This window comes from Podarcis tiliguerta (assembly GCF_965153285.1).
Source record: "Podarcis tiliguerta genome assembly, chromosome: 7".
In the NCBI taxonomy this organism is placed as follows: domain Eukaryota; kingdom Metazoa; phylum Chordata; class Lepidosauria; order Squamata; family Lacertidae; genus Podarcis; species Podarcis tiliguerta.
In genome coordinates, this window is record NC_139540.1 from 56003645 (window position 1) to 56016157 (window position 12513).

The window sequence follows — 12513 nt, forward strand, 5'->3', positions numbered from 1 at the left end:
TGATGTTACTAGACTCCCATCTCCCATCAGCCTCAGTCAGCACAGCAATTGGCCAGGGATGATGGGCGTTGAGTCCCAACAACATAGATGGCAACACATTCCCACCTCCTGCTTCTTCTGAAGCACCAAATGTATTTTTAGTTAGATGGCTTTGGTGCCCAGGACCTGGGTTTGGGGTGATGGTTGCATTTTCCAGTTAAGAAATATTGAAGCTTGTACATAATTTTATTCCAAGCAGAACAATAAAAGGCTTTTTTATTAAACAACCCCAAAGTGTTTTGAGCCCTTTATAGTACAAAATAAGGGTGTGGATGGTGTGGGATATAATTTATATAAAGAATTTTCATTTGTTTAGAAACGCTTTAATACACAAAACTACACAGTAAAAAACAAAGAAAATGACAAAGCTAAAAGTAGAAAAATACATTGTAACACAATTATATTTTTTCCTAGACACTTCATAATATAGTCAACCTTTTTTTCTACTAAACATTGTAACAGCTTGTGGCATTTTATAGAACAGAAAAACAGAGCTGGGAGCAAAACCGTTTCTTTTGGAGTAGCCTATTATTGATTTGCTTTATAACTAATCATGATCCCAACAATCTAAGATAGTCTTTACTTGGAACACTTGATATGCTGTTGAATTGTAGCATTTTAGACTCCAGGGACAATAAAATAAAATAACACTCTAGCTTAGGAAATCAGTATGTACCAAGAGGAACCAGCTTTCATTATTAAAGACTCTGGATTCAAGTTAATTCTAAACAGTAAGACAAATTTAGGCTGCAATCCTAACCAAATCTTTTCAGAAGCAAGTCCCATTAAATTCAGTGGGGCTTACTCCCAGATAAGTGGAGTTAGGATTACAGCCTTAGATGAGTTTCTTGTGGTGACAGAGAATGCAGTCCAAAGCAATCTTATTATTTATTTGCAAATTCAGTACTGTTATCAATATAAAAAAGTGAAACCAACAGTCACTAAAATTTGAGTATTTGTCTAATAAATATTTTAGCATTAAAAAGAGAACACATATCCTGATGGTGCATCAATTAAACCAACCTCCATGCTGCCTGTTGTTGTTTTTTCACATCATATGAAGACAGTTTATTCCAACAGTACTACAAGTCACCAGCAGGTGGTGCTGATCAAAAAGAAATTATGGCAACAATGTGATGCTATCCCACTTTAAAAATATACATATAAAACACAAAATCATTTGGTCAAAGTTTTGTTCCAAAAATAAAAAAAAAAAAACAAATGCAGCATTCCCTCAACGCTATTTCCAGGATAGAAAGTTGTTCAGTTAGCCCTTTCCAGATTTAGGGGCAAGACAAGTAAATTTTCTGTGTAAACAAACTAGGAAGCAGTATATAATGGCAGAAAGTAAAATTTCAAAATTTAAACACATTGCATTGTATCCAATTGTGCTATTCAGCTGATGGTAAGGCTTTGGTCAGTATACTGGAGTGGTCAGCTATTATTTCCCCTTCCTAAATCTGCTCCAGAAAACTCAGGAACCCCCCCAGAGCAGATTTTTTTTGGGGGGGGGGGCGTTGCAGAGGAAGTGGGAATAAGGATTTCCCTGTTTGGCTGACAGAAATCTGACTGAGCAACCCTGTTGGATGCAATCCTTAATAGTAGTTTTCCCCTCAAAGACTAATTTATGAATGCCCATTCCATGTTTACTGTATCTGTTGTTATTAATCATCAAAATATATACAATTTACATGTATATATTGCAGAGTATATCCATACATGCAGCAGACATACTTTCATAGATGGGATTCTTTTTAAAAATGCAGCAATCTTTACTTTCCCTCATTCTGACCCTAGGAGCAGAAACCATATTTACAATTTTTCATGGGTTGCAATAGGCAGCACTTTTATGTATAATCCTGAATACCACCATGTCCGGAAAGCAACACGGGTGTCACACCTCAGAAGGTCTAAGAGAATTAAGATTCCCTCTCTTCGGGATGTGTATAGATTTGTTCCAGTTGGCACTTCAGACAAGAAACACACACACACACACACACACACACACACACGGAAGCACCCACTAAAGTGTGATCACCGTTCCGTCCTCCTCAATGCCTCCTTTGGGAATAACCAAGCTATGACGAGGATCAGTTTTTAAGGAACTCAGAATTTTGTGAATATTGCCGTTGCTTTCTCGTCCCAAGCTGTTGTTGAGTACCAGGTCCCTCTGTAGTCTTTGGCTAAGACTGCTGCCGTTAATTCGGGAAAGGCTACCAGAAGGAAGGCTGTGCGATTTCGGAATGGGCTGTGGCTCCAGACAGCCCTCAATTACAATGTCAGCATCCTCGTCACTCTCCATTTCATCAGGGTGGAAGTTCTGCAGGACATGAGAAGAAGGCAAACTGTGATGACTTGCAGTGCTGTCTGTAGACTGGCCAGAACTCCCAGACATCCGACTGCTTCTGATAATATTGTTCCTTTGGTTTGCTGGCTTGACTGTGATGATAAGATTATGGCTATTGGCGATCATCATGTCCGTTACCTGATCAAGAGTTTTCCCGGCCACTTCTATGCCATTCACTTCCAGGACTTCATCGTTGACAGCCAACAAGCCTGTACTCTCAGCTAAACCACCAGGAACCATCCGAGAGATGAAAATGCCAGGTACCTTTTCCAGCCCATGAGGAGTTACTCTGACACTGGTCCCATCACGAATGTAGAACCCTAGTGGCTTCTCACACCCATGTCGATACAATCTCACTCTCCTATGAGTTTCAGGTAGGATGTCTACATCAATGATGGAAGACACGGGTCTAAAATCCTGAGGCATGCTGATATTAACGTGGGGGCGTCTGCGAAGGTTGTCATTCCGGAGGGTCACCAGAGCTTTCTTTTTCCTGGTTAAGGTGTTTGAACCAAAGTTACCGTAATCTGCTTCATCTGAGAAGAGAGGAGAAGAAGAGTTGAATTTCACATGCCACTTGAGCCATAAACTCTTTCCAGCAAGCAATGGAATTTCATTTCCAGCATTTATAAAATGTAGTCATTTGCCCATGCTGCAAACTGTTCTTGCTTTGAACATCTTTCTCCTCCCCACCCAACATTTCAGGGATTTCAACTTCCATCAGTCCCAGCCAGCATAAACTGTTGCTAGCAACAAACCATAATTTATAAGAGTTTTTATGAGATTGGAGGAGAACGTGGGCTGCTGCTGTGCAATGCAGAAGCAGCCCTTGTTGTGTGTTATCTGTAGATAAGAACAGTTAATGAATTTTTACATCAGGTTATGTTGCAAATACACCTACGAAGAAATCTGTCAGGCAGAAATTCCCAAAATTAAATAGGATTTCTCAGATGAGAGATGAATACAGTGGTATCTCGGGTTAAGAACTTAATTCGTTCTGGAGGTCTGTTCTTAACCTGAAACCGTTCTTAAGCTGAGATACCACTTTAGCTAATAGGGCCTCCCGCTGCTGCCGCTGCACAATTTCTGTTCTCATCCTGAAGCAAAATTCTTAACCCGAGGTACTATTTCTGGGTTAGCAGAGTCTGTAACCTAATCGTCTGTAACCCGAGGTACCACTGTTACTTTGCAGACGCATCATGGAGGGACATTTGTTATTATTAAATATATTTTACAGACTTCTTTCTCAAGTGGACCTAAGGCAACATAGCAACATACAACAGTATACAAATATACATTATATGAAAAAAAAATAAGGAAGAAAGTCGCATCCATATAATATGCCAAAGCTATTTAAGTTGGGTATATATGCTGAGCAAACCAATTGCCAGGCCTTTGGGAGGGGCTGGAGAGTGCGATGAGCTATTTAGCTGTGATTATTCACAGCCTGATATGTTGCTTGATTTTGTTTATTTTAATAAAGATTTTAATAGCATGTGTACTTGAGCTTGTTTTTATTGCACTGTTCTAATTATCTTGTTTATGTTCTACCCTGGGACTATTTGGTGATGGGCAGATTACAAAATCCCATCAGTAAGAACTGGTGGGAGCTCAGGTTTTCCTGGCAAAGGGAGATATTTCTCCTCCCATAAATATCTCTTCGAAAAGACACCTAATGGTGACAACCTGGGCATCTCGCCAAGCACATCTTTAAGGAAGCAAATATCCTATTTCCCATGCCGCCTAGGAGGAGGATTGGCAGAAATTGCAGAAAGGGATAAAGGTATATAGAACCAGGAGCAGGGGATGGCAATGGCTACTTTTCTGTGCCCAGTGGTTTGTTAGTTCAGGGTAGGAGAGTGAATCAATAAACCCAGGCTACTTGGAACCCACACTATACCAATCATGCCCCAGAGCAGCTCATTGGCAAGGTTGGTGGTATCAGAAGCAACAGTGTGGCTACTATGTGTCAGGGACTGGCTGGACTTGGGAGTGGTGGGTGGCACCAACAGGGAAATCTCCAAGTGAAATGCCAGAGGAAGAAGGCTCAGAGCCAGGGGATTGGTAGTGAGACACTGAGGAGAGGTTAAAGGAAGCAGTCAGTGAGCGGGAAGAGCCAGTGATAGAGAGCAGTTCAGAATCTGAAGCTAAGGCAGAGGAGAGGCGGGGCAAGAGGCTGCTGAAGAATCTAGGGAGCCTCCCTCTCCTGCTGCGACAAGCTCCCCTCCTCCTTGGTCTCCAAGAACATGCAGAATAATGAGGAAGGCTGAACAGAGACCAGAAGTGTGCAGGTGCAGTTTGAGACTGCTTGGGAAATATCTGGGAGAGGAGGAGCCTTAGAAAGAGTGGAAGGCAGGGACCTTCAGTCCTGGCAACTGCTCCACAGGGGCAAGGCATGCTGGGAAGTGTTGTATGCCGTTTCCTGGAATAAAGAGTTAACTTCACTGACAACGGAGCCTTGTGTTTCTCATGCTGACCTGCATCTGACTCCTGCCCTGACACTCTGAACCCAGTTCTGCCTTCACTCAAGTTAATCGGAAGGTGGTCTTCAGAAGAAAAATGGGAGTTATGCAAACAGGAGAAGACTTGTGGACTATGTAAGCATGGTTTAGGAAACCATGATTTAAAACAATTCAATCAGAGCTAAGCAAGAATGGAAAGTGGTGGCGAAAATTCTACAGCATAGCTCACACACTCCGCGGTCTTAAATACGGTTCTGGAAAGCCCAGGAAATTGGGCAAGCATGAGGCTAAGCAGGAAGACACCACTTGTGTTTTCAATTTCTAAAAGGTACAGTATGTTATTAGACGTGCAGGCAAAAAGTAATCAAAGTCTTTCAACCAGGGCAGAGCTAAGAAAACTGGGGCCCCCTCCCCAGGAGCCTGGCATCAAAAAGTATGTCAAGCACAAGGCAGCATGGGCAGGCATTTCCTGTTACTGCTCCCTAGTTTCCTTGATGCCAAAAATGAGCCATGAGTGCCAGGACAAGTTATAGCAACTGGTTGTGTGGGTGGAGTTGATGAATTGATGACTACTTGCAAAGCTGCTTTGATTTATGGCTCCAGTTAAGCAACCATGAGGTTGGGACACGTCTGTGCCGCCTCCTGTGTGTGGTCGGAATAGCCAATGCAAGTTACTGTTTTATCTCTACAGCGTTTGGAAAAGAAAAAGCTATTTGTTTTAACTCACTCAACCTCCTCAGCTGCATTCTGCTTATCTTTTGAGTCATTCTTCTGAAAGCGACTTTTCTAAGAGTTTCACATTAAAACAGCACACACAAACAAATGTTTGGAGGAACCCAAAGACTGATAATGTTCCTTCCAAGATTTCCTGAGCACAGAGTGTTAGAAAAATAGGATGACACCTTCTAGCAAACTGGGATTTCCTTTTCTTCTTGCTACTTCTTTTTAAAAGCTTCACATATTCTGGTCATGACATACAATTATGCATGTGTGCATTTCATTAATTAATTAATTAATTAACCAACCAACCAACCAACCAACCAACCCTATTTCGGGGTGGGGAGATCCAGTACATAGGTAAAGAATACCTTCAATATTAAACTTAAAAGTCCCCTAAGTCTAAGTAGTCTTTTCATTTTAAGAAAAGTCATGAGGGGCAACCTATACAAATGAATGTTAAATATGGAGCATCTGGTCTTAGGAGGAAAACAGGTATACTTTGAGCAAGGTATTATAGACAACCATCACCACCAGACAAAATCCCTATAACCAGAAGCGCCACTCCCATTGCTTGGACAGCTGCTTTTTATAGGAACTGCCTGCCAGATGAAATACCAAAGTGTAGCCAGATAAGATTATGTAAACAAGCAAGATTCCACAGAGAACCAGACTGCCAGACTCCTATAGGAAGAATTCATTTTGGAGTTTGCATTTCTAGTCTGCATACACTCCTAGGGTATTATTTCTTCTGGGAACTGTGCAACTTTAGTTGACAGCTCTGGAAACTACATCAAAGACAGAATTACTTCCACTAAGGAGAACAGCACTTCAGGCAACTTTGGGAAGGAAGCCAACTCCTCATTAAGAGCATTTGGGGTGCCCCTCAACCCAAAAAAAATCTGAATTACTGAATGCAGAAGTAAACAGAAGGATAACTTAAAACTGGGGAGGGCTTTAAGCCTTCACTTCATCACCCAAGACAACTTTTCAGTGATTTATTTATTTTTAAAGCCTTAAAAATCTGCACCACGTGGCATGTCCTACAGAGAAACATACACAAGTGGTTTCGGAAAGTGATAAAATCCTGGCCGGGGAACTTACTCCAATGTTTGTTATAAAATGATGGAACACGCAGAGATACAGAAGGATTCAAAAAGGAAACAGATATATCGTGAACTCTGACTTGGGCTGCTTCCTTTACTCAACTCAGATACAAGTGAGCAAGTTGGATAAGGCAAGAAAGAAAAACACAATGCAATGCCCAACCAAAACCTACTTGTGCTGCAGTCAAGCACAGCAATGAAACAAACAAATGCTAAAGTAAATTGGGCTGAGTTTATTGTTTGAAAGGCTGCTATGCTTTTGGGGTTAAAGTAACCTGTTTTTACAATCCTACCCAGTTAACCCCTGGGGAGGGGAATCTGTGCTGCAAGTTCAAACAAAAAATCCTGGCAGATCAAATTTTGTACACAAGAAAGTCTTGTGGTTTTTTCTTCACATGCACTGTACTAAGGGTTTATTATTATTATTATTATTATTATTATTATTATTATTATTTTGTTAAACAGTGACGCTGATGTTCTGGTTATCTCAGAAACTGTCCCCTCTTCTGTTCATTCTATCTTGAATTCCAATTCTTGGCTCTTTTGCCCTGATCATCCAATGAAAGAGGTGCTCCTTTAACTTACTTACTTTTTCCTCTTCCACCTTTTTGACCTCCAATATGGCTAAGCATTAAGAACTAAATGTAAATAAGCTGAAATACACACACACACACACACACACACACACAACCAACCAACCAACCAACCAATGAAATCAAGTCAGCAGCAACTGAGTTATCCAGCTGATGAGAGTAGGCCAAAAACCTGAGTTCAGCACACAAATTCACAGCTCAAAAAGTGATAATGGGTTAACCTAAAATAAAGCAACTGCTCGCCTTGATATGTATAGGCTCTCATCTGGTCTATGAGAACCAGCAGGTGGTTTTTTTAAACAGAGGAATGCTAAGTAATTTTTTTTACTTTTACTTGAGCTATTTTAATTGCATCAGGAAAGCTAAACTAAATTGCATTAGGAAAGCTAAACCTAATCCCTTTCTATATACACAGACAGCATTTCAGACTTCCAAACATTTGAGAAAAACAGTATTCGCTGATATTCCAGTCGTGCTCTCTGTAGCTCCAGTTGGTGACCACCAGGGGTCATTGCTCAGCTTCTATGATTTTCCAGTGCAGTATTGGGAATTGTTAAGGGAAGGGATGGGGAGAATGTAGATTTGGTTCTCATTACCTAATCAAAATGAACTGAGGCACAGCTATCTTTCAAAATGTGCACTTTTCCAAACTGCAGTGCTGTTCTTCGAGAAAGTATTTTGCAGAAAAATGTGTACTGTGTTGGGGGGGGGGGGAATAATTTATCAGTAAAAAATAACAAAAATGCCTCATATTTGAGAAAATTGCTTGCAAAAATGTGTGTATTCGGAGAAATACACAGTAAATTGCTGGCATTTTTTTTTTTTGCAATTAAAAAAACAACAACTTCTGAACTAAGCTGAGAATGTGGAAAAATAAAGATTGAGGGGAGGTGGGGATGTGTCAGAGAGAAAAATCAAACCTAGCATATAGATACGGATGTAGATTTTACTTATAAGACTGCTGCTCTTATGAGTGAAAAGCAGACTGGTACTTTCTTTTGCAGGCTAAAAGCACAGCAGGCTGCTGAAGAAGGGACCCTCATGTCTCCTTTGCCAGTCTGTTGCCTTTCCAGAATGGGTGCAGAGGAAGAGAAGCTGAGCAGGCTGCCAACAGAGGCAGAGTGCTTTGCCCTCCGTGTGCCAGCTTGCTCAGTCGCCTGAAGAGAATTCCTGGGTTGGCACTGGCGACCAGACAAGGAGTTCAATGCAAGGGCTTCAGTAAAGGGGCAATTGGCATCAACACTTCCCTTCTCCCTTTCACTGCCTTCACTTGATTCCTCAAAAGTGTTCATCCACATGGGCCATCAGTCTCAAATCTGTGGTGTTGGATTATACAGAACTAGAGATAAAAGGTTTGTGGGAATGGAAAGCAATATATGGAAACAATGCAAGGGGAATAATCCACTAGTTATGGTTTTCATGGGGGGAGGGGAGCATGTCCCTAATCTGTAGTTTCCTGGAATTTTGTGGAAGGGAAACAATATTTCAGAGACTCGTCCACAATTATGGTGGATAGTGATACCAGATAGTGCATAGCAGCTATTCTGTGCCATGAGCATCTCTCAACAGTGAACTGCCATGTATAAAAACATTGTCAACTGTAGCATATACAGGTGAAACTCGAAAAATTAGAATATCGTGGAAAAGTTCTTTTATTTCAGCAATCACAATTATAACAAATAAAGGCTTGACATATCTCGCTTTGCATGTCATGAGTCTTATCTCACATATTAGTTTCACCTTTTAAGTTGAATTACTGAAATAAATGAACTTTTCCACGATATTCTAATTTTTCGAGTTTCACCTGTACAGTCCAGCTGCATTGCAGGGAGCTGCTTCTACTTTGAATGTCTTTCTTCCATATCTGCCTATTTAAGGGTGGGCAGGAATAGCCACATTGATATTTTGGGGTTCAAGACAGGTAGCGCTTCCTTGACTGGAGCCCTTAACATCTTCCTCTGCAGTACGAAGTGTTGGCTACTAGAAAGAATAATCAGGAGGTGCTTATCAGGGACACAGAAGGCTGTCATGCAGGCAGTTCTAGTTTTTGTCTTTCTGAGGGGGGCAGAGAGAATGCATTCATGACTATTTCCTTTTCCTGTCAGTTAAACAAAAGGAGTGAGAGTGGCCCCCCACTTCTCTGGAAGATTTGTCACTATCTCCCTAGTGAAAGTACATCCAAAATAAGCAGGCTGCTGTGCTGGGGAATCCCACAGCTCTGTTAAAGGAAAACATCCAGTTTAGTAAACTCAGTTGACACCAGGCAGCTTCCAAACAAACAGCTGCGAGTGGTTTTCTGCAAGTCTGTTAAGCCTGACACATGACATTCCAAATCAGCTCTCCTTGAATTCCCAGAGCCTGGCATTACCCAAGTATCAAAGCCTCCCCAATAGCTGGCTGAGTTACTGGTGTAGTATCGTGTGCCCTGTTCCTACTGAAGCAGAGAAGCATTTCCAGGGCTTGGTGGATTTTGCACACACGATGGAAAATCAAAATTAAAAAGCGGAAGCTAGCAGCACAACTCTGTGGTCCTTAACCCCTTTGTGTGCTAACTAGCAGTCGTGAATTGTTATGTTTGACTGCAATCTCCCACATATTTCAATTGGTTCCTGGCCTTATTTCTTATCGGTAAAAAGAGCATAAAACAGGTGCTCAAGAAAGAGTTGTGCATGGGATGGTCCCATTTACCTATGGCTCTGGTCTCACCTATTATGCAGCCTCACACTCAGATTACCTCCGGGGGCGGGGGGGATAGTTACCCAGGCTTGGCCTAGATATGTGGGAAAGTAATTCTCATGAATCTCCAGCGCTTACAAGTACAGTCGTACTTTGCAAGTTGAACCGAATCCGTTCCGGAAGTCCGTTCAACTTCAAAAACGTTCGGAAACCAAAGCACAGCTTCTGGTTGGCTGCAGGAACCTCCTGCAGCCAATTGGAAGGCCCGTCACACATTCAGGTTCCAAAGAACATTTGCAACCTGGAACACTCACTTCCATGTTGGTGGCGTTTGGGAGCCAAAACAGACGAGTACCAGGGCGTTCGGGACCCAAGGTACGACTGTAATAGACTTTCAGCCCGAAATAAAATATGAGGTCTCTCTCCAGCACCCAAAAGGAGGGACATGATTTCTAGTTTCCAGCGTATCATATTCCAGCATTACAATGCAACATTCATTAGGCGGTTAAAGGGAACTGTGACCTTTCACATAAGAAGAGCTTTGCTGGATCAGGCCATTGGCTCATCTAGTCCAGCATCTTGTTGTTGGTGGCCAGCCAGATGGCTGTGGTAAATCTGAAAGCAGAACTTGAGGGCAAAACCACTCTCCCCATTTGTGATTCCCAGCAACTGGCAGATTGTGACAGTTTTTAAATTTAGGTAGTGAATTGATGCATGTGTGGCAGAAAGAATTCCTCCCCCCCCCCCCCAATAAAAGATACTTTAAAACTGCAATCTTAAGCACACTTGCCTAGAAATCAGCCTCACTGAACACAGTGGAATGTCTATCTAAAGGTGCATAGAATTGCACTGCAAAAGCTAAAATTAACAATATTTTTTTAAAGAAAAAGCCTGAAGAAATCAGCTTCTCACTTTGAGCTTAACTGGAATGTGGTTACAAGAAAATCTAAAGCTTATGCTTTGGGATGTATACTTGATATTAAACCAGAGTTTCCCAAACTTGGGTCTCCAAACTATTTTTTGGACTACAACTCACATCATCCCTGACCACTAGTCCTGGTACCCAGGGATGATGGGAGTTGTAGTCCAAAAACAGCTACAGACCCCAGTTTGGGAAACCCTGTGTTCAACAAATAAAATGCAGCAAAGAGCAAGGATTCCCTGGGAATTTTTTTGACCGGCTTTGGAATACTGTGCTGTAGCTGTTCCAGGTCATAAAGGAAAAACATAATCAGCCACCGAGAGTTTTCTAGCCTAGACAATAAGCTGGCAAATATCACCAGTGGAAAGGTACTCCACATCTGTGAATCTAAACAAAAAGGCATCCGAATAAGAGTGCGTGATACAAGAAACCTCAACACTCTTTCATGTTCCGACCTTTGGGAGCATTGCTGGATAAGATTTTAAGTTAGTCACAAGATAAACACCAATCGGGGTCAGAACACAGCTGCATACTCTCTTTAATCAGTTCTGCACAGTTGCAATCCAGGATATCACGATCTTTTCCAAACTGGCAGGCCAACACGTCCACCTGTACACCAGAAGGAAGAACAGCACTTTGCTCCTAACCGACACACGGGCCGAGGCTCTTATTTAACCGCCTGTGTCAAGATGGAACAGGAATTCATTCCATCGGCTTGTGTACCTCAGCTTCGGATCCCAGCCACTCAGTTCACATGCCACAGAGATACTCCAGAGGCCGGTTGGTGGGAGTGCCATGAATTACTTCAGAGCAGCCCTGCAGGGCATAACAAGGAGTGGCACCAAGGAGTTCCACAGGAGACTCATAGACAGTCATGCCTTGTTAGGAAAAAAGGCTGGTGCAACCTAGGGCCTTTAAGACAGGGTGTGTGTAGAGAATGAGAGAACAGGAAATTAACAGCATTTAAAGAAACAAGGGCCACAAAGTCAACACCGAAGGAGGGACATCCACCTTGCCTGTGCTGCACCTCCATGATCTAAGCAGAGTTCCCCTCTTTTAAAAATTGGGTAAGTTCTGAACCAAGACCTTGGCAGCAACAGTGTCCAGTCCACAAAGCATTATTCCCACATGGCACCATCCTTGTCAACCTGCCAGGACAGTATTGCACAAAGACAGGACGAGGCTAACGATTTAAAGGTGATCATTTGTGTCTGGCTGGCTGTAGCAATTCAAAATTATTCCTGGATTCAGTTATCTTTTATTTTCTACCTCTAATCTACAACATGTAACAACAAAGACTCAACAGTGTCTGGCAAGGAAACATGTTTTTGTTCATGAAAATAATGCAATAGACACCCCCCTAAAAAAATATATATATTTGAACCACTTTATGGTCCTGACTCAACTTTTTCTGCTCTTTTAGAGGCAGCAGTCTTTTGTGTTAGGTCACACCCCCGGCAGCAGTCATTTACTGACTGGTGCCCTTGGCACTTTCTCAAAATGCCAAAGGTGCCCCGAGACCCAAAAATGTTGGTGACCACTGCCTTAAAACAGCAGCCAAAGTGGAATGAGATATGAGCCAATGTTTCATGAAACAGCAGCCAAGGCTATCCATCAATGAGATAGTGCACCCTAGAGCAAAATACTTCTT

The 12513-nt window shown here is 42.0% G+C and overlaps 1 protein-coding gene across 1 annotated transcript in view; it reads right to left on the bottom strand.

The window, feature by feature from the left end:
• Nucleotides 1–206: 206 nt before the first annotated feature.
• The window catches only part of PARD6G (par-6 family cell polarity regulator gamma), a 70411-nt gene continuing 58104 nt past the window's right edge, over nt 207–12513 (bottom strand). The window contains exon 3 of the mRNA XM_083449204.1: nt 207–2922. Within this exon, the coding sequence (XP_083305330.1) occupies nt 2063–2922 (860 nt within the window). The 3' untranslated portion in view covers nt 207–2062. The remainder of the gene's footprint in view (nt 2923–12513) is intronic.